Below are 22,131 nucleotides of genomic sequence, written 5' to 3'. Positions count from 1 at the left end.
TATTGTATAGTAATTTAGTTAATGCGTATTTAATAAATATGGTGCCGAGTAAAGCAGAATAGTTGGCTGTGAAATATTAAAAAAATACCATTTTTTATTAATATGGGCTGAAAATAAAATGGTTAAAGCTTAATAGCATATTTTTAAAAACAAAAAATGATATATAATAAGGAGGAGAACATATATGTTTAACATAATAACAAAAAACATTTCTAATTGAGTGAAATAATAATAATAGAATACAAGTTATGCTATAATTTGTATTCTCGAAAATGTCCATTAATATTGTTTTATGGCGGGCTGAGCATATTATGAATTATTTACTTGTAGAAGGAGTAATACTTATTTTTATAGTCAAAAATGTAATAATAAAATAAATACATAGAAAAATAATAGTTGTAATTTAATGTTTATGTGAAATGTAGGATTTTATTTTTTTATGAGAATCTTGTATTGTAAAGAAAATGCAACATTATTTCCACACATCAAAAATGCGAGTAAATCTAAAAAAAGTATTTAGCCTTTCACTATTGATTTTAAATGAAGAATCAATTGGCGTGTTTACTCTTATAAGAATAAAAAGAGCAAATAATATAATAGTTGTGAAAAAAAAAAAAAATATGAGAGATAATGAAAGCAAATAAATATCACTTTTATTATAAGTATTTTCTAAAAAATAATCATCTGGTGCATCTCCGGAATATTTTGAACAATTTGAAAAGGTATCCAATGCTATTGGTTTATTTTTTAAAAAATCAACAAAAGTATTACATACTTTTTTGTCTCTTAATGTGCATAATGTATCAGATGATGAACGAACGAGGTACAAAAATTTGTGCACTTTTAAATAACTTAAATCATTGCAATATTCTTTTGATTTAATGTTTATTACATCGTTAGGAATTTCACAACCTACCAAATTGTAAAGCAAACAGATATAAAAAAAATAAAAATATTGATATATTCCATCATATATATAGACACATACACAGTATATGAAATGAGAACTTACCTGCAACGTCATTCTTCACTAAAAGGCAATTTGTCAAAGCATCCATACCATAACTATTATATTTGTGACTACACCATTTATTAGGATAAAAAATAATAGTAAGTATTGTTATTAATAAAAATGCAATCCAAGAAATGTATATTAACGATAAAATCCAAGAAATATATTTAATTAAAAATCCTATGATTGAATAATAAATTCCTAAATTAAAGAATTCACTATTTGTAAATTTCGAATATATATATGTTAAACGTGAAAAAATAAAATTTAAAAATCCCATTAAAGATATAAATACTAATACAATCACATACATGTTTTGTATTGATGTTATATTTTCAACATTACATGAATGGTTAACAAATTTTTCTTGACTTATTAAAATTTTAATTATTAGTGTATATATTATACCAAATATTAGTAATACATAAAAAATATTAAAAAATAAACTATATCTCCAAATAAACTTTTTTTTATTCCAATTGGACATTGCATATTTGTTTTCTATAAAAGAGTTAAACTTTTCAAGGTAAAACATTTTATTGGCTAGTTATGTGCGCTTTATTTATTTTTAAATAAATAATATATAATCACAAAAAAATAAAATCTGTCTACTTATACAAGTGACATTTATAAGGCATATTCAACAGGGTTACTACATGATATATAGTAAATGAGGAAGAAAGGGAAAATACGTGATATAATTATCGAATATATAAGAAATTATTTCAAATGCATGATGAAGAAGATGAAATTTCCTAATAAAATATTGTGGCAAATAATATATTTCTATGCTGGCTTTATCAGTTTTACAAGCTGCAATATCATGTGAAATTCAGTTTAAAATTCATCGAATTCCACAAAAAAAAATATATTATATATATAACATTTTAAAAACACATATGCCGTTACATTTATTTTGTATTTTTTTTTAATAAATAATTATATTCTTCAAAAATTGCATTTTTGGAAAATGAAGACATAACAGTTAATTTTTTTATTTATTCAGTTTTATTTGGTAAGGATAAGTCATAATAAAAAAACACACACATATGTATATGTGTTATATAGAAAGAAAAATATGTTATTCTATCCGTTTATGTTTAAATGTTTTTACGATAATTGCATTCTCAAAAAAAAAAAAAAATTATTACCTGAAGTTGCTAAAATGAAAATTCCTCTTATGTTATTAATTCCTATGGAAAGAAATAGGCGTTTGATATTTGACAATATAATATTCGTATCAATTTTTTTGAAAAAATATACCCAAACTAAGTTAACATATAATTGCTATACAAATAAAAATAAATATCAAACGCTTATATATGCGTAGTATTATTTGTATATTTTTTTTCATTTTTTTAAATAAGAATTATTTCCCTGTTTCCATGCGAAAAAAAATTGACAAAGTTGACAATTTGGGAAAATGATCAAAAATTTTTAATTGGTAAACTAGGAAATGGTGAGAAGAATTAAGAATATATCATAATAAACTTGATGAATGTTTATTATATTTTTTTAATTTTGATATTAAAAAAAATATATTCTTGTAGATCTTATATACCGAAAACAGAGGTGTGGATAAAAATGGGGTATAAAGTAAAAATTGATAGAGAGACAAAATTAAATCGAACAAATAAAAATTATTCATATATTACTAGTTCAAATATTATGAAAATAAAAACCTCGGCTACAAATAGAATGATAAGCCAATCCATTGAGGAAAAATATGGTTTAAGAAAAAACAATAGGATGAATAATTTAAAGAATAAAATAGAAATAAAAAAGGAAATACAATATGATGCCCCTCCTAAATTGATAAACAATTATAATTGTAAAAATGTTAATCCTAATAAAATAAGTAAATCTTTTACTACTTTAATAAAAAATTACAAAAATAATTGGACCATATTAAATGCTACACCAAATGATCTACAATTAAAATACTGTTTGCTGATTGGGCAAGAATTTCATTTTAAACAAGTAGAAAAATGTTCTTATATTGGAATGGTAAATAAAAAAATTTATTTATTTAAAGAAACTTGTGATAAAATATTATATCAATGTTTATTCGATACAAATATGGAACTTTCGAGTAATCCAAGTTGTAATGATTCAGAAAAAAAAAATGATGATATAGATATTTATGAATTTTTTAATCTATCTTTTCCCTTAGAAGATCAAATAAAGGAATGGACAAAAAAAGACAAAAGAATAGAAGAAATATCAAATAAAATAAAAGGTTTAAGAATATTAAAAAATGATTCAGTAGAATCGTTTTTCTCATTTTTATGCTCTACTAATAATAATATACCGAGGATAACATTAATGATTGATTGTTTAAGAAGAAGATATGGTGAATATATTGCAACTGTGATATTTACAAATGATGATATAATAATATTTAACGAAAAAAATGGAGAAGATAAGAAAAATGATGTATCTAAGATTAAGACAGACATAAAAAATGAAGACGTTTTAGATAACTGTTTAGGAAGTTTAAATATACAAAAGATATCTAAAGAACGATCCAGTGAAAATAAAATGTTTTATGAAAATATAAAAACAGAAGTAAAAGAAGAAGGGAAAAATAAAATATTTCATTTTTATAAATTCCCAAGTATAGAAACAATATCAAATTTAAAAGAATCTGATTTAAGAAATTTAGGATTTGGTTATAGAAGTGGATATGTTATAGAAAGCGCAAAAATGTTAAAAAAATTAGGAGGTGAAGAATGGATAGAAGATTTAAAAAAAGAAAAAAAAACGAAAGAATGTATAGATAAGTTAATAAAATTCCCAGGTATTGGGTTAAAAGTGGCTAATTGTATTTGTTTATTCGGTTTAAACAGATATGATTGTATACCCATAGATACACACATATATGATATTATTTATAAATATTATAGAGATATAATAGATGATGATATTGGAAAGAATAAAAATAATAAAAAATCTAATACTCCAACTAAATTAGCTGCCAATAACGATAGTATTAAAAAAACAAATAAAAATTCGAAACATACTAAACTCAGTGTAAAACCTCAAAAAAAAGCATTAACTACATCGTTATATATAAAATTATTTACAAAGCTCAAAGATATTTTTGGCCCTAATTGTGGATGGGCACAAACTATTTTGTTTGCATCTGAACTCAAAAAATTTACACATTTATTTTAGATCCTATTTCATTGCATATATATGTATACAAGCGAAGATTGCAAAATTATAAGGATTAACAATTAAATGAAGTTGTAATAAATAATAAATACCTATCAAAAATATAGTATTCTATTTATTTGCTTTCATTTATTTTTTAATAGAAGTAGAATACATATATGTATGCGTCAATCATCTTATTTTCAATCTGAGTATAGTATAAATGTTTTTTCAGAAAAGCATAAAAAAAAATTTTAAAGAAACATGTCTTTTTATATTTATTATAAAATGGCTTTTAATTAAACAAATTGTTTGCATAAGATGTAATGCTGACAATGTGTATGCGTATAATAGCTTCTCTTTGAGGTGTGTGTATATTTTTTTTAAGCTTTAACATTTTTTTGAATTTGCTTTTTTATGAAGTGTAAACATATTTTGTAATTTTTATGAATTTATAGTTATTTATATTTTTTTTAAATTAATTTTAACGAAAATGCACATGAACTAATATTACTTGGTAATTTCCATTTGTTATTATATACATAATATTTTTTTTATTATTTTGATGCAACTTTTTTAATTGATAACAATTATAAGTATTTTGTTTTATGTTTTTAATATATAGAGGACTATACAATTTTATAATAATTTTTTTTTAATTAAATCAAAACACATGGTAATTTATAAGCTATGTCATTTACACATTTCATATTTACGAAAATCATAAAAACGTATATCCTTATCACTAAAAATATATATTTAAGAATATTTTTTGGAAGCATTTTATTGATATAATTGAAAAAAAAAAACATATTTATATATTTTTTTGAATTATCAATTCGAGGTAATATTAAAAGAGTAAAAGTGCAAATCCGGAAAAAAAAAATAAGTCTTGGCAAAATTTTTATACGTTGAATAATATAAATTATGAAATAGTTATATTATAAAAAATAATAAAAAAAAAGTCACGAAATGAAGAGGGTTAAAATGGATTAATGAAAGCATATATTAAATTGTAGTTAAAAAAGGGGCATACACAATTTGTATTTTTTAAAAGATTGCATTTGATATTTTTTCTCTTTTATCCCTTTGTTAGACGAATAACATTCCGTTCTCATTTTTCTTACAAGAAAAGAAAACGAAAAAAAAGAGAAAAATATTTATATATTTAATTGTTTATTATTTTTTGTTCTTATTTCACAAACTTAAGGAGCAAATTGTGTTAGTCAATTTAAAAAATTTCAGAATTCTTTGCATATATGTGTGAATTATGCACACTTGGAAGCTTTATCAAACTAAACAAGAATATTGAATTGAATATATAAATGCAAAGGCCTTAGATAGACACATATATAATATATATGTGTATATATTTAATAGGAAAATAAATACACATAGTTTGTACACAAAATAGAACCATTTATATAGCTACATATGTATATGCATATTTTGAAATGAAAAAAAAACAAAATATATAGATAATCCCCAGACAGACAAAATGATGAATTATCACAAATTAAAAAAAGGGTATGGTGATAAAAAAAACAGCAATAAAAATAATAATGATCATTTATCAAACTTAACAGATTTAAAAATAAAAAATGATAATATACATATTCAAAATATTATAAGAACTATATATTATGTATATACAAATAAATATGATGGAGAAACTTGTTTTTCGTATATAAAAGACGTATTGAAAAATATAATAAAAGGGGATGTATATGATGTTAAAAGAAAAAAATACATTAATGAATATTGTATATATGAATTGTGTTCAAGAATAATTTTAAATATAATTAAAGGAAGTGAAAAAGATGATAATTTTAATAAAATTATGGAATTTTTATTTGATATATTATATTATTGTGATATATTACAAAGTGAAAAAAAGAATAAACAAAAAAAAAGAATAAACAATGGTGGATTAGATAATTCTGATGATGCTATACAGGAATATGAACTTATAACAAAACTATGGAATAGATTATTAAATAATATATTTCTAAAAGATAAAAAACAAAGAATAAATTTATGTAAAGTTATAAAATGCTTAGTTAAAAAAGCGTGTGCATTACAAATAGATGTGTCAAATAAATTATGTAAAAAACATGTTAATATATTTTTATCACTTCTTAATGATAAAGATCATAATATTCGAATTTTATGTTTAAACATTTTAGAACCATTTCAAGATTTCAATACCCGAGCTAGCTATTTAAAATGTCTTGATGATATAAATAATAATGTTAGAATAAATGCAATAAAAAATATATCAATCAATGTTGATGATGTTACAAATGCTGGAGATACAACAGGGGGTGGAAATAATTATGAACTGTTAATAATTTTAAAAGTTTTTCTTGTTAGAATTAATGATATAAATCACAACGTTCGTATAGCTATTTATGAGAAATTAAAAAATTATTATTTTTATATTCCATCTGATATGAAATTTGAATTATTATTATCTGGTCTTAATGATAAGGATAAATCAGTTAGAGACAGTTGCTATAATATGATTCTACATTGGGTTCAACTATTTGATGATAAAGTAGAGAATCTATTATTACATCTAATTAGTAGTGATATAGATAATGATATTATTGTTGAGCAAATATGTAAGATGCATCTACACAATGTAAAAAAAGGATCTATAAAAACCATGAGTATGGATTTTAGTGATGTTAAACAAGGGTATAGATCTACTTATGAAGATTTTAAAACTATTAATGATAACCTCGAAGAAAAAGAAAACAACAAAAATGATAAAACTAGTACAAACAATAATGAGCTTGAAAATATAGAAAAAGACAATATCGAAAATACAGGACCATTTAATGAAGAGTGGTTCAATAGTTGTATAAATAATTTGTTTTCTTTAAACACAGCAGAATTATATATGTTTAGAATTTATGTACAACATTTTTCAACAGACCAAGAAAAAGAAAAAATCGATGCATTAAATGTAGTTAACACTATTTATTATTATTTAAATTTAAGCAAATTTAATGAAAAATTATATTATAGTCGAAAAAATTATATCAATTGTGTTGAAAATGATAAAAGAGATCAAGAAGAAAATGTTAATATGATTTGCACATGTGGAAAAAATAAAATAGATATTAAAATGTTAGAAGAAAATAGAAAGCAAAATTTTATTCGCACTTTGAAATTTGATGATAATTATTGTGATAAATGTATTTATTATAGAGCTGTAAAAATGATGAATCAAGAATTTGATGAAAATGAAATCAATTCTGATTCGAATGGAATCAAACATAACGATAATAATTCTTGTCCATATGAGTATGTACTAATAAATGAAGATAATATTAATGAAAATTATCAATATATTTGTAATATTAAAAATTTACTTTTATTATGTAAATATATAGATATAATCGAAATATATCAAGTGGAAAAAATTTTACAATGTTGTTCTACTATATTATTAAAAGGTCCATTGAGAGAAATTATAATAAAATGTATGTTAAATAATACGGGTGTAAATTATTACAAACTTCAAAAAGGGCATATAACATGTGCTTATTGGTTAAGCAACAGTTATATATATTCGTGTTTAGAGTTACTAAAACAAATGATATATATTAAATATAAAAACTTAAATCCTAATGAAATAGAAATAAATTTTACGAATCACATTTTAACAATTATATCAGAAATTAAAGAACCATTCGAAAATACTGATAATGACTCTGCATTTATGGATAATAAAATTAACATTACAAAACATTTAGGTGAAGAAGAAGATATGGATCTTAGTCCTTACGAAAGACGACGGAAAGAAAATGAGGAAGAAATGAATTCTGAAGAATTAGAAAAAAAAAAAAATAAAAAAAAAAGGAATAGTACTGATATGATTCAAGGAGTTTATGATATCAAAGAAAAAAAGAAAGATGCAGAAAAAAAAAATTCACTTAGTATAACATTTAGTAGTATTATGAATGTAGAAAATGATGTTATATTTGACATTATTCGTAAAAAAAATTTGAATACGTTGTCTATAGAACATTTATTATTATTGTGTAAAAAAATGCAGCACAAACTTGATGTGACCGAAGCCAAGATAAAAGATTTAACTGAAATGGAACGAGAAAGAAATAGTGAAAGTATACAAAAAAGTAACGAAGGAAATCACTATATTTCTGGTAATAACAATAATAACGCTCTAAATCAGGTAGATGGAAATGTGATTTCAGTTTTCCACGAACAGATTATCATGAATACACAAATATTTTTAAAGCAAATAACAATGTTAGGATTGTTAAGATTAGAATTAAAAAGAAGATGGTTACGTATTTTATTTATTTTAGAATGTTTTTTATGCAAAAGTAAATCTCATTGCTCATTTGATTCAGGATTAAGAGAATTTCCAAACGAACTTTTATTACCAGCTTTAAATTTTTGTTGTTCTATAATGCCAGAATGGGATGATAAAGAAATTGAAGATCAATTTTATGATATAATTGTATCTAAATGTTTAGGTAATTGGTGTATGTTTATTAATAATGATGATGAATTAAAAAAACAAATTCATGCATATAAAACTGCTATTGTAGATACATGTGAAGTTTTAAATAATTGTTTATTAAATATTGAAAAGGTTCATGAAGATATTTATCCAAATATATACAAAAAAGCGAACATGGACATAATGAATCAACTTGATGGGCGAATAGGAAATGGTGGTAATTATAATATTGATGAAGATATCCAAATAGGAGGAAAAAAAAAACTAGATAATGAAGAAGGGAAAGTAGGAAATAACATTTTTTATGAATATAATCCACCTAATGAAGGGTTGTTAAATTATTTTGCAACAAATCAAAATGCATGGTATGATTATAAAGAATTATTAGAAAAATTAGAAATAAATACATTAAGATGTGAAATATATATATGCGTGTTAGGAGATTTATTAATGACGCATCCACATTTAGGTAATGATAAATTAATTATCGAAGCAATAGAAAATTTATGGGATTATTTATTTGGTTCTGTAAATACAAGTAAATATATTCAATCCATTTCTTTACGTGTTTGTTGTAAATTATTATTAACAGAATATTTAGGGAATTATATTTATCAATTAAATAATGATGCTTTATATTTATTAATAAGAAATTCATCTGGTAAATTAAGAGCACTTTTTGAAATGTGCTTTTTATTATCTCCATCAACTTATAATTGTGTTCAAGATTTTAAAAAAATAAGTACATATAATATTACTAATATTAATTGTCATGATAAAATGTTTTTATTATCTATTTTTTCAATGTATCCATCTATGAGTAATACAAATATGTTAGTTTTTCATTACACACTTGAAGATGTAATTATAAAAACGAGTGAAGGTGTTTTAAAATACAAACTGAAAACAACAAATTTTACAAATATATTAACATTTATGATATTTACAATTTTACATAAAGCTAATATCGAATTTTTATGTTCAAACTTTCCAAAATATATTAAATGGATGTTATTAATTATTATTGAAAAGGGAATAGATTTAACAAGCAGATCAAATATAATACAACTTGTATACAAAATTATTCAAATATATCTTTTCCACAATATAAAAGAAATGAAAAATGTTACTAAAACAAATGGTTATCAAAATAAAGAAGCTAAAAAAAGGGGACGTAAAAAAAAACAAATAAATAATAATACATATAAAATAAATAACACAGGAAATGATGATAGTGATTCTGAAAATGGAGAAACAGATTTACTTGCAGATTGTATAGATGGAATTGAAGGTGAAAATAATAAAACAGAAAATAATAAAGACAATTCAACTATTTTTTTTAAAAATGCACAAAAAAATGTAAATGCTGCTTTAAAAGACTTAAGAACATTCTATGTGTTAATAAATTTTTGTATGCATTCATCTGATATTTTAAAATCAAGAAATGAAATTAAATATTGTGAAATATTAAAGGAAATAATAGATAAAAAAATAGAGCAAACAAAAAATTATTTCATAAAAAAAAAATTAATAACTAATAATTACAACAATGCAGAAAATGCTGATACTATGGATACATATGAAAAAGGAGAAAAAAATGAAGAAAATACATCAAATGGAAATATTTTAAATTTAACCGAATTAAATTCATTAAAGGAAGAAAATATTTATGAAGAAATCATTATAGATTATTCTAATTATATTGAAAATATTACATCAAGAACATTTTCTTATCCAATTGTTCCACGAGCTTCTTTTCATAATAATGAAAGAATGACAATAGATGATATTTTGAATCAAATTAATTCGTATAATGTCAAAAAAATCATAAATAAAAATGATTTCGAAACCCCTAGAACTACTGTTAGAACAAATAATGAAATTGCTAAAAAAAAAATAAATAAACAAGATATACACACAAATATAAACAGTGATCATGATAATTATAAAGAATTAGAAGAACATAATTTTAAGGATGGTGAATTCGAAATAGAAATGGAAAAAGAACTCAAAATAAATAATAATGATGATATTCTATTCGAATCTCAAAATATGATATCTAATCCTAAATCTACTATTCAAAATAATGACGAAAAAAATATAGATACTTCAAATTTTATAAATAGCAATGTTAATCTAGAAAATGATAATAAAATTGCAGAAAAAAATAATGAAGAAATTAAAAGTTGCAATAGAACAAGTTCAATACAAACAAACAGCGATAAAGTATATAATACAAGACGTAGTAGTTTGAGAATATCTGTTCAGAAAAAAAATAATGATTTATCTAATATAGATAAAGAAATAAAAAATAATAAATTATATGATCTTAATTTAACATCCAGTGAAGATACACCTGTTAAAAGTGAAAACTCAAGTTTTATCGAATATAATAGTGATAAAGATGAGTCTGATATAAATGATAATAATAGTTACAGTAGTTCTAATAGTAATGATTCAACAGCTATGACATTTAGGCGCCTCAATAAGCTCAGAAGAACAAGTTATACAGATGTTATTTCAAAATAAAACATAAATAAATTTAATTTATCATATTCTTTGAAAAATATTCACAAATCAGGGACTATTTTATTTCTACTCCAGACAATCCTATTGCAAAAACCTCTATTTACAATTTTTCATATTATTCACATCATTTATGATGCGTTTTTTTTTATGTATGCTTTAAGTGTTTAAAACTGGCTTAAAATAGGTTATTTAAAACAAAAAAAAAATCAATAAATTAGTAAAACAGTAAAATGATAAAAAAAAATTATATAAAAATGTAACATTATGCACATGATTGCGTTTCCATAGTTTAATGAAAACAATAAATTTTGCAACATCATCAATATATGTGGATGTTTCGGCGAGTATCTTGCCACCCAGATTTGTTTATCATTTTTTCATTTTTTCATTTTTTCATTCCCATTTTAACAGTCTATAGTTTTCATGATATGATCAATCACTTGAACAATTGTTGGATCATTTATGCAATGTGATAAATATGTAATTTTATCTTTGGATATAGTAAATTGTTTAAAAATGGAACGAACATAATTATTTTTGAGTAATAATCGCAATGCTAAATCTTCTTTTAATCTATTTTTTTGTTTTTCTGATAATAAAACGGGCTCTGCATTGTCTGTATCATCTGTTTCCCGGATTTGGTGACATTCAGAATTAAATACAGAATTATGATTGGAATTTTTATCCAAATTAAGTTTTTTTTTATTTTTTTCAAAACATTCTTTTGTATTATGTGTTCTATAACATACTAATGAGCAATAATATTCATAACAACATGTAAATTTATATTTAGTACTATTTTTTGAGCATATTATACAACAATTCCTTCGTTTATGTTTTTTATTATTATTTTCATCATTTTGACCTTTCCTTTTTCTGTTTTGACTAATATCATTATTAGAATTACTATAACTTAGTTTTCCATCCAAGGGAGTGAACCCTGAATTGATGGATACGCTACCATCATTTATATTCATAGTAGTGATATTATTAATATTTGTGTTTACATTTCCAGAAAATATTATGGAATTATTGTTTGTATTGCTTAAAGGAAAACTATAGGCATTATTATCATCTTCAATATGTTCTTCATACAAGTGAATTTCATTTTCAAAATCATTGTAACCTTTGTAATAATTTTCATAATTTCCATTATCATTAATATATGAGTTATCAGTAAAATTATTTACATAACTATCTATGTTATTATAATCGTTGTAACAAAAGTTGGCATCCATTTTGTGACTTTTCTATTATCCCGTGCTATATATATAACAATGTATCATATAATTGCCCCAATAAAATTTATTATTATTATTTTTTTTGAGCGTAATGATTGATTCCTCCACATTCCTAATATACAATTTATACATTCATATGTACAAATTTTTTTTTACAATAATTAATGAGGATATATTTGGAAAGATGGTATGTATATATTACCAAGCTCAAGTTTGTATTTTCTATCTTTGCTTCTTATGGTGCAGATTAACCTTAGGTTATTTTTTTTATTTTTCAAATATTATTTTTTCGCATTTTATATCACATTTTCAACCAATACACGAATTAATCTGTTAACTAATAAACGGGTTTGGAATACATGAATATAAAATATTTATTTTTTTATTACTTTGGCTTTTAAGTAAAAATAACATAAATTATAATCATGATTTTTGCTAAAATTAAATAATTTTTTTAATTTGTTCACAAATTAAGTAATTCTTTTAAATAAAATATAAAAAACCGAAAAATAATAACCCCCTTTTAAATTTTATATGCATATTTTTATAATAATAAATTCATTTCCAAAAAAAAAAAAACAATAATAATAATAATAATAATAATAATAATAATAATAATAATAATAATAATAATAATAATAATAATAATAATAATAAAATCGATAAAAATTAAAATTTATTATATATAAAAAAAAATTCAAAATGCAACAGGCATTTAGATTATTCACAATTTTAAATATATATAATATTGATATATTAATTTATATAATTATAACATTATATATATAATTTATATATATTGGTTTTTATTATTTTTTGGTTGGGTTAAAAAAAAAAATATATGTAAAATATTATTAAGAATTTTAAAAAAGGTGGTAATAGCTATTTGTACAACTATTATGAAAAAAATAGGGCCAACAGACTGAACAAATAATATATATAATAATTAACATAATAAAACTATAGGCATTACCAAAAAATGTATACTCTTTTTCGAAGGTATTTTAAAATAGAAAAAGAATATAATTAAAAAAAAAATTAAATGTAAGGATATATATGCAATATATCAGTTGCAACTTAATACTATTGCGCAATCACAACAGTCTAATAATTTGTTCTAAATTTTATAATTTTTATCCATATTTGTATCAATTTCACGTATGAATATTACAAATCTATAATTTTAGGTTAAATATACATAGTAATTTGAAAATTTTTATAATAATAACTCTCATATTTTAACATATTCAGCACATGCTTATATATATAAGCATTTGTAGTGTAGTATACATTATGTAAATTTTAAGTTGTATTATTCCTACTAATTATTATTTTAAAAAACTTATATAATTTTATATGGATGTTCTTCCATATTCCATAGTTGCTTCTCCATTGTTGGATATTTCGCGCTCTGGGGTATCATTTCCTTGCTATTTTCTTCTATTTTATTCCTTTGAGCTAAACAAATTTAACATTGTTGGTATAGCTCTTATAACAAAAACAATTCCTGATAAAATGCGGATTTTATATTTCAATTCATTTATTAATATTTCCTTTGGGGATTCTTCGCTTTCGTTTTTTAGTAAAAACATTTTAAAAAAAGTTGAAAAAATTGAAAAATTGTAACAAATTATAGCAATTAAAATATGATAAATGTTTAATTTTGTAGTAATAAATCCTCAGTATAATATGTGTTATATTAATTTATTGCGGCTTTTATTTTAATATGAGTTTATTTGTGTATATTAAATATATGCACTTGCTATGTGTTTGTTTCATAAAATTGTTATGCTATATAGTTTAAAATTAAAAGGTGATACATTTTTATTTATTCTCATAAAATTTATGTTATATTCTTTTTATTTACTAAAATTGTGCTATATTTTTTTTTTCTTAAATTAAATCCTACTGTATAATAAACCCAATTATTAAGGATATATACCATAAAAATAATACCTTTTTTGTAAATGCATATTGTATGCAAAAAGTACACGCAAATGCCCCCAAGCTTGGCTTTATCAATTAAGCACATGCCTTTCATAATCGTATTTATATAATATATACGTAAGTATCACAAATGAATAAATACATATATATATATATCATAAATAAATAGTTTATGAGTGTCGTATAATCATTATATAAAGCGTAACTTCTCTTTATACATTTTTTTTTGATAACCTCATGAAAAAAAAAATAACAGTAAATATTTTTTTTTAAATACATAATTAAGCTACTTTTCCTTTTATATAACTCCCTTTATAATTTGTTCTAAAATAAATAGTAAGAATTTTATTATATATAATTTGTTATCATTCCATCGTTTTAATGCTTTTTAAATAAAAAAACAAAAAAATTAGCCTATATATCGCGTAAATTCCATATATAAAGCATGTATACTATGCAATATTACCATTTTGTTTAACCATATTATAAGTACTATTATAAGATGAAGCTATTTTATTTTGTTATTCCCCCCTTTTATTTATTTGGGGATATAACAAATTTGTAGGTAAATAAGGCAAAGCTATATTATGCCCAATGTTCAGCAAAGATGCACACACATATATATATATGCATAAAATCTGTATTTGCTTTTTAGTACACACTACAAATAGCGAAGAATTCATAATTTTTGAAAAAAACTTATAAACGATTTTTATTCAACGATAAATTTGTTGAAATTTTTTCAAATGTTATTATTTTCATGTAATTGTAATTTGTGTATCCCACATTTAAATAAGCATGCTTATTTTTTTTTAAATAAATAACATGAGCTTTATACGTGATGAAATTAAAGTAGGTATACAACTACTTATATATAGAAAGCCATTTATTTATTATTTTAAAAAAAAATAATAAAAACATTTATTTATGTGCGTAAAATTAAGCATTTGAACTACCAAAACATAAACTTAAGAAAAAAAATATATAAAGTAATTAGGGTAAAATATAGGAATATATTATTATTTGTTAAATATTTGTCGTTTTATTACAAATATATATATATATATTATCAAAACATTACTTTCATAAACATTTAATAGTCATAACAAAATGTTGCTATTATACTGTTGCATATTTTTATAATAATGTGAAATAAATGTTATATATAGAGAAATGCACAAAAAAAATGTAATCCTTATGAGAATGAAGCATATGTTATGTGTGAATTTCTTCATTTTTCTTTTTCCTAACATTTATCTAATTAAATTGCACAAAAAATGTTGTTAAATAATACTTAAATGTTTATATACATAAATGGGTGATATTTAGTTTTCCCCCTTATAAATAATTCAAAAGTGTACAAACATTTTGATTTTTTATATTTTGTTTAACAATATTGATGAATCATAAGTGTAATACGAATATTTTGGGGCGAATTGTGTTTATTTGGGAATTTATTTCAAGAAAAATATTAATTTTCATTTTTAATTCTTATTTTCACAAAATTTGCATAAATGCAGAGGTGGTATAGAAATTTTTTAATTCAAAAAAAGAAAAAATATATATAAAAAACAATTACTATTATGATGCAGTCAAAAAGAACAGTAGAAGAAACAGTAAAAAAAATTGAGGTAGAGAATTAATATATATATACACATGGTGATAATATATAGCACATTTTATATTAAATTTATGTTTATAATTATTTTAGTTTACATTCTTTTTTTTAATTAATATGGTAATTTAGTTTGTACATTAAATGCCTTATATAAGATTAAAGATCTATTATTTACTTAAATAAATTATATATAAATATATAATGCTATGCATATAATATTTTTATTAGTAATATATATAGTATATATCACTAATAAAAATATATATGTGCTATATATATAGTATATATATGCTATATATATAGTATATATATAGTATATATCACTAATATATATATATTATATATACATAATTTACGTATACTTTTTTGTATTATATATTTAAAAAAACATGCAAATGTATTTTTAAAAAGGGATAAATAAAAAAACATGCACAGTTGTTATTAATTACATATATATTACCTATAATTATATATTAAAAAAAAGAAATGCGTATTTTAAAAGATAAAAAAAGATAAAAAAATATATATATTTTTTTTTAATATATAAGTATTATTTAATGTAAAAAATATATTTCATTTTATACTTTTAAACATATATTTTGTTTTCCATTTACGTTTTTTCTTTCTTTGACCATTTTTTTGTTAAATATAGAAAAGCACGTTGCTTGTACTTTTATGAGTTCTGTATAAAAAGATATAATGTTGTTTGCTATGTAAAAGGCAATGGGAATTGTAAGTAATCGTATATTTTTTTGTTTTACTTGAATTTTTAAAAATAATTATTTCTTCCTTCCTCATTCTTTCCTACGTTTTTTACTTTATATTTTTTTGAGAGGACCGTACTTTAACAAATATAATTGCCCGATTTTAATATTATATTTATGTTGTATATATATATTTATGTATATGTATTTTATGCTTATGTATATATATGGTGTATTTATTCAATATATGTATGATATTAAATTCTATGGATATATATAACTGTATATTGACCTTATATAAAATTCAAAAGACGACAAAAAAAAAAAATATATATATATATATATGCTATACTTGTTATTAAGAACGTTAACTAAACATTATTTTAATCATTGTAAATTTAGAGACTTTGCCTATGAGTGGATGGCCGCCTTATATATTTATGTATAACATTTTGTCAATTTCTTTCCATACTTTTTTAATTTATTCATACTTATTTTTGATTTCATATATTTACCTTAGAAAAAAGATATATAATAATCCCCATGTTATTAATGTACACTAAAAAATATATAAATAATAAGTTTTGTTCATCGCCAAAAGTGATATAATTATATACATATTGATTGTTAATATATACTTTATATGTAAGCCCTTCGTATTGTCTCATACTAATACATTTTTTTTTTTTTTTTTTATTTAAATATGTAAGTATAATTTATTGTATGGCCATACTATAATTTATTTAATAGCTTTTTTAAAAATAAGAAAGGTCTAATTTGTAATAGTGTTAATTTATGATGATGTTTTGTTATAAATTGTGATATATATTAGATACGTGTGTGATTATATAATATTTACATGTTTGTATATATAGAATATTTTATGATAGTTTTATGAATATATTAAGAATAGTTCACGATTGTGTTAATTAGTTTTCTTTGCTGTTTTTCGCCCTATTATTTTTGTGATTAATTTCTGTTATTTTTTTTGATTAATTTCTGATATTACTTTGTATTTTTTTTTAATTTTGTTATTTCTGTTATTTTTTTTTTTTAATTTTGTTATTTTTTTTATTTCTGTTATTTTTTGATTAATTTTTTCTATATTTTGTTACAATTTCTTTTATTTTTGTTATTCATATGTGCAACATTTTGAATGTAGTTATTAATTGGTTTTATCATTTTATTTGATAGTCTAATTATAAAAATATATATACAGTATACATATTTATATATACAAATTCAATATATATTACTATAATTTAAGAGAACATTTCGTTTTTATAAACATAACAAATTACTGCACACATATAAAGTAGGCATTCTGCCCATATTTTGTGCATACATTATATGATATGTTGGATATACCCATTATAGATTACTAGAATAAGCATATTAATAAATACGTACAAATCATTATAGTATATGTATTTATATATAACTAGATTGATTAAGAAACAAAAAAATATTATAAGTATATATATATAATTGCAAATATATATATGTATGTCATTTAATAAGGCTCTTATTCTAAATAATACAAATTAAAGGCAAAAATTATATTGGCAAATTCATATTTTTTCATTATATATATACATTTAAGTACTTATTTGATATATTTATAAAAGAAATTGTAACTATATATTATAACATATAGACGATATATTCATATGCTTGCCTATTATAAAAATATACATATATTCATTTAAATTAAAAATAACACCCTAAATTATATAAAATAATTTAAAGATACACTAAATACACGCTGGTAAAACATCAAACTGATTTAAAAGTATATTCAAAATAAATGCAAAATGGAAGAAAAAAACCTTAGTGTAAATAATACCAACATTAATGATCCTAATCAGTGTGATACTTCGTCAAATTTAAATGCATCACAAGATAACAATGATAATATATTAGAAAATCAAAATTTAAATGATAAGAAAATAAAAGATGAAGAATCTGAAGTTGAGCAACTTAGACGTCTAATAGCGCCTTTGTCTAAAGAGCAATTAATTGACATACTTGCAACTGCTGCATCTATACATGAAGATATACGGGATCGATGTAACGATGCTGTTACTTCTTCCCCATCTACTAGAAGACTTATGGTTCGCAATATTCCATTTAGTACAAAAGATGAACAATTTTTAAAATATTTTGAAACGTTTGGAGAAATAGAAGATGGTATTATTGTTAGGGAAAAGGAAGGCCGATCTAAAGGTTATGGATTCGTTACATTTAAGTATATAGAATCTGTTCAGAAATGTTTAAAAGGTAGCCATACATTAGACAACAAAGATTTACAAGTACGATTAGTAGCTGACCCATTTACAGATCATTATCAAAATAAATTATTTGTAAGAAATTTATCTCAAAAAACAAATGTAACAACTTTAAGAAATATTTTTGAAAAATATGGAAAATTAGAAGAATGTGTTATAATACATGATAATGAAGGGAAATCAAAAGGTTATGGATTTTTAACATTTTCATCACCTAAAGAAGCTTTTAAAGTTATGCAACAACCAGAAAGAATAATTGATAATAGGGTTGTTTTCCTACATTTTGCGGTTTCACAGAATTATAAAAAATATCAAAACAATCATGCATATATAAAAAAAAATCCAAATTTTAATTATTATCAAAAAAATAATCCAAATAATCGAAATAATTTCATCAGAAGAACACCAGTTTATTATAGAGAAAATGAATCGCCTAATACTTTTAATTATCCCGTTTCTTTTGTTCCGAATGTATATTCCAACATACCGCATGGATATCAATTTAACTATCCTGGTAATTTAGACTCATTTAATGCATTTTACAATAACCCAAGATATTAAAAAATATTATAAATATAACCCTCCATAAATATTATTATTATATTATTTTTTGATTTATAAAACGATGATGTCAAATAAAATATAAACGCGTCTCAAATATTTTATTACAAAATATATTGTGATATATGCACACACATGCAGGTATAATTATGTATATGTATATATTTACGTGTAAAAGTCTATATGTGAGTATTTATTATATAAATATAATAAGTTATATCCTTTTTTTTTAAAGAGTTTTCCGAGGTATATGTATATATATTAATTTTTAAATTTTACATAATTTTTTTTTTTTTTTAACCATATTCACTATATTATAATAACCTTTTTTTTTTTATTATTATTATCATTTTTTTTTTTTTTTTTAATTTTATTATTTTTTTTTGTAATTTGGTTATATGACGAATATGTGCATAATTTGGTTATAGGTATTATTTTATAATCATATATATGTTTATGTTCTATAAAGTGATGTCAGAAAAAAAAATGATTTGTAAACTGCATGTTATAACTAAATATATCTTTGTAATAAAATAAAACTTAAAACCACGTCAAAATTGTATCACTGCGAATCATCCATACAATCTCTGCATAGATATATACATAAGTATTATATTTTTTTGTGAAAATTCGAAATACTTTTCTTATTTATCCAAAGGAAAACGAAGAAATAACTAAGTTATAGATAAAAATTGCTTAATTAAAAATCAAACACACAAAAAATTGTCATAATTATTATCTATATTTATTTGAAAAATTTATAAGTCCCTCATTATTATATGAGTGTTATTTTTTCTATACTATTATTCTGTATTAAAAGCAATGTTGTATTTTTCACTATTTTCCACGAAATAAATAATCTTTAAATATATGAAATTTGTTTATAACCCCGAATGAAAGTTTCTAAATATTTATTTTCCATTTCAATGTTGCAACAATATAAAAATGACGAACAGATTTCTACATGGAGGTATATATAAACATAATTCCGTTTTATTCATTTATACTATATGGTATTGGTGTTAAATATAAAGAAATCATGAATATATAAATAGGTAGGTATGTTGATAAAAATACGAATACAAAATTATATACCTTTTTGAAAAAAAAAAAAAAAAAAAAAATGAGAAAAATTGTTATTTATCATTAGGGGCAAAACTGGCGCAACGAATTTATGCATGCTTGTAAAATAGAACGCAATTTGTTAGTGCATACATATTATATATTTTTATTGGTTTAAGTATTTTTTTATGAATAAAATAAAAAAAAATGGAGACAAAATGTTTGCAAATAAAAAATAAATGAGTTTGCAATTATAAGTCAAATAATAATTATTATATAATACAAAATTGGTAATATATAAAATATGTATAAAAAATAAAATGGCGTCTGAATTACATGAATTAAGCTACTGGGAAAAAGTATACACAAATGAAAAGGATAACTACAAGGAATTAAATATAGAATTGGAAGAATGGTTTGAAGAAAATTGTGATAAAATAATTAATTGGATTAATAATAATTTTAAAGAAAATAAAAATATATCTATACTTGATATAGGGTCAGGTAATGGACTATTTTTACATAAATTATATAAAAAAGGGTTTGGGAATTTATATGGATTTGATTTTTCAAAAACAGCCATTGATTTAGCTAGATCGTTTTTTGAAGATAATAACATGAATAATATTTATCTACAGGTTTTAGATATATGTGATATTAGATTGAAATTAAATTCAACTAGCTCAAAATTAGCAAGAACATATGATCTATTAAATGATAAAGGAACATTTGATATATTTTTTATGAACAATAAACAAAATGAATATTTTCGACAAGTCTCTTTTTTTTTTACAGAAAATACACTTTTTTCAATAACCTCATGTAATTGCTGTAAAGAAGAGTTAATAGAAATTGTTAATTTATTTAATAAAAATAGCTCGAAAATTCAATTATCTGTTATTGATGAAATTTTCTATGAAACCATAACATTTGGGGGAAAAACTGGCCAAACAATTACTACTTTAATATTTAAATGTTCATAGGAAAAAAGGAAAAAAAATATAAGCATTCTTATATAGCATACATAATGCATACGAATGATTGTTTGGTGTTCTTTATTTTTTTAAATAAAAACGAAGTGAAAAATATAAATCATGTATATGTGTATTGCACAAATATATTTTGCATTTATTTTTAATTTTTTTTAAAGAAAAACTAAAAAAAAAATATAAACAATATAAGTGAAACATTCTTATGAGAACCCTAAACTTCACATGCCAATATTCATTTGTTTATGTTTACATTATGAATATTTATTTTTATTGGGAGAATAAAGCTAGCTTAAAAAAATAATAAGTAGATAAACAAAGCGAAATGTAGTGCCCCGCTAAGATATTATTTTGTGTATATTTTTTTCTGACTTATTTCATGTGCCAAATTTGAGTGGGACTTCTTCTGATATTTATTAGTTATGTCTCATGTTACAGCTTTTAATTTAAAGAATATATCTGAAATTTTTTTTTCTTTATATATTTTTATTTTTCTTCCTCTACATTTCGTTAAACTGTTTGGATA

The 22,131-nt window shown here is 21.6% G+C and overlaps 7 protein-coding genes across 7 annotated transcripts; 4 read left to right on the top strand and 3 right to left on the bottom strand.

Annotated features, from left to right (window-relative positions):
- Positions 1–472: 472 nt before the first annotated feature.
- Positions 473–1,547, bottom strand: PBANKA_0818200 (conserved protein, unknown function; the record flags this gene model as incomplete). The annotated part of the gene is made up of 2 exons (XM_034564348.1): positions 473–912; positions 1,013–1,547. 2 exons carry the CDS (start codon positions 1,545–1,547, stop codon positions 473–475), a joined length of 975 nt encoding a protein of 324 aa, XP_034421154.1.
- A 959-nt stretch (positions 1,548–2,506) lies between these two features.
- PBANKA_0818100 (N-glycosylase/DNA lyase, putative) lies at positions 2,507–4,189 on the top strand (the record flags this gene model as incomplete). The annotated part of the gene is made up of 1 exon (XM_034564347.1): positions 2,507–4,189. One exon carries the CDS (start codon positions 2,507–2,509, stop codon positions 4,187–4,189), a length of 1,683 nt encoding a protein of 560 aa, XP_034421153.1.
- Positions 4,190–5,666: 1,477 nt separating this feature from the next.
- Positions 5,667–11,195, top strand: PBANKA_0818000 (merozoite organizing protein, putative; the record flags this gene model as incomplete). The annotated part of the gene is made up of 1 exon (XM_034564346.1): positions 5,667–11,195. One exon carries the CDS (start codon positions 5,667–5,669, stop codon positions 11,193–11,195), a length of 5,529 nt encoding a protein of 1,842 aa, XP_034421152.1.
- A 404-nt stretch (positions 11,196–11,599) lies between these two features.
- Positions 11,600–12,433, bottom strand: PBANKA_0817900 (zinc finger protein, putative; the record flags this gene model as incomplete). The annotated part of the gene is made up of 1 exon (XM_034564345.1): positions 11,600–12,433. One exon carries the CDS (start codon positions 12,431–12,433, stop codon positions 11,600–11,602), a length of 834 nt encoding a protein of 277 aa, XP_034421151.1.
- A 1,448-nt stretch (positions 12,434–13,881) lies between these two features.
- Positions 13,882–14,028, bottom strand: PBANKA_0817800 (conserved Plasmodium protein, unknown function; the record flags this gene model as incomplete). Its single annotated transcript, XM_034564344.1, has 1 exon — positions 13,882–14,028. The coding sequence occupies one exon, from the start codon at positions 14,026–14,028 to the stop codon at positions 13,882–13,884; it is 147 nt and encodes a 48-aa protein (XP_034421150.1).
- Positions 14,029–18,519: 4,491 nt separating this feature from the next.
- Positions 18,520–19,554, top strand: PBANKA_0817700 (RNA-binding protein musashi, putative; the record flags this gene model as incomplete). Its single annotated transcript, XM_034564343.1, has 1 exon — positions 18,520–19,554. The coding sequence occupies one exon, from the start codon at positions 18,520–18,522 to the stop codon at positions 19,552–19,554; it is 1,035 nt and encodes a 344-aa protein (XP_034421149.1).
- A 1,382-nt stretch (positions 19,555–20,936) lies between these two features.
- On the top strand, positions 20,937–21,599 carry PBANKA_0817600 (methyltransferase, putative; the record flags this gene model as incomplete). Its single annotated transcript, XM_034564342.1, has 1 exon — positions 20,937–21,599. One exon carries the CDS (start codon positions 20,937–20,939, stop codon positions 21,597–21,599), a length of 663 nt encoding a protein of 220 aa, XP_034421148.1.
- Between the last annotated feature and the right edge of the window lie 532 nt (positions 21,600–22,131).

The sequence above is a fragment of the Plasmodium berghei genome, assembly GCF_900002375.2.
Source record: "Plasmodium berghei ANKA genome assembly, chromosome: 8".
Taxonomy (NCBI): Eukaryota; Apicomplexa; class Aconoidasida; order Haemosporida; family Plasmodiidae; genus Plasmodium; species Plasmodium berghei.
Note: the sequence above shows the minus strand (reverse complement) of the source record. Positions and strands in the feature narration are given on the sequence as shown.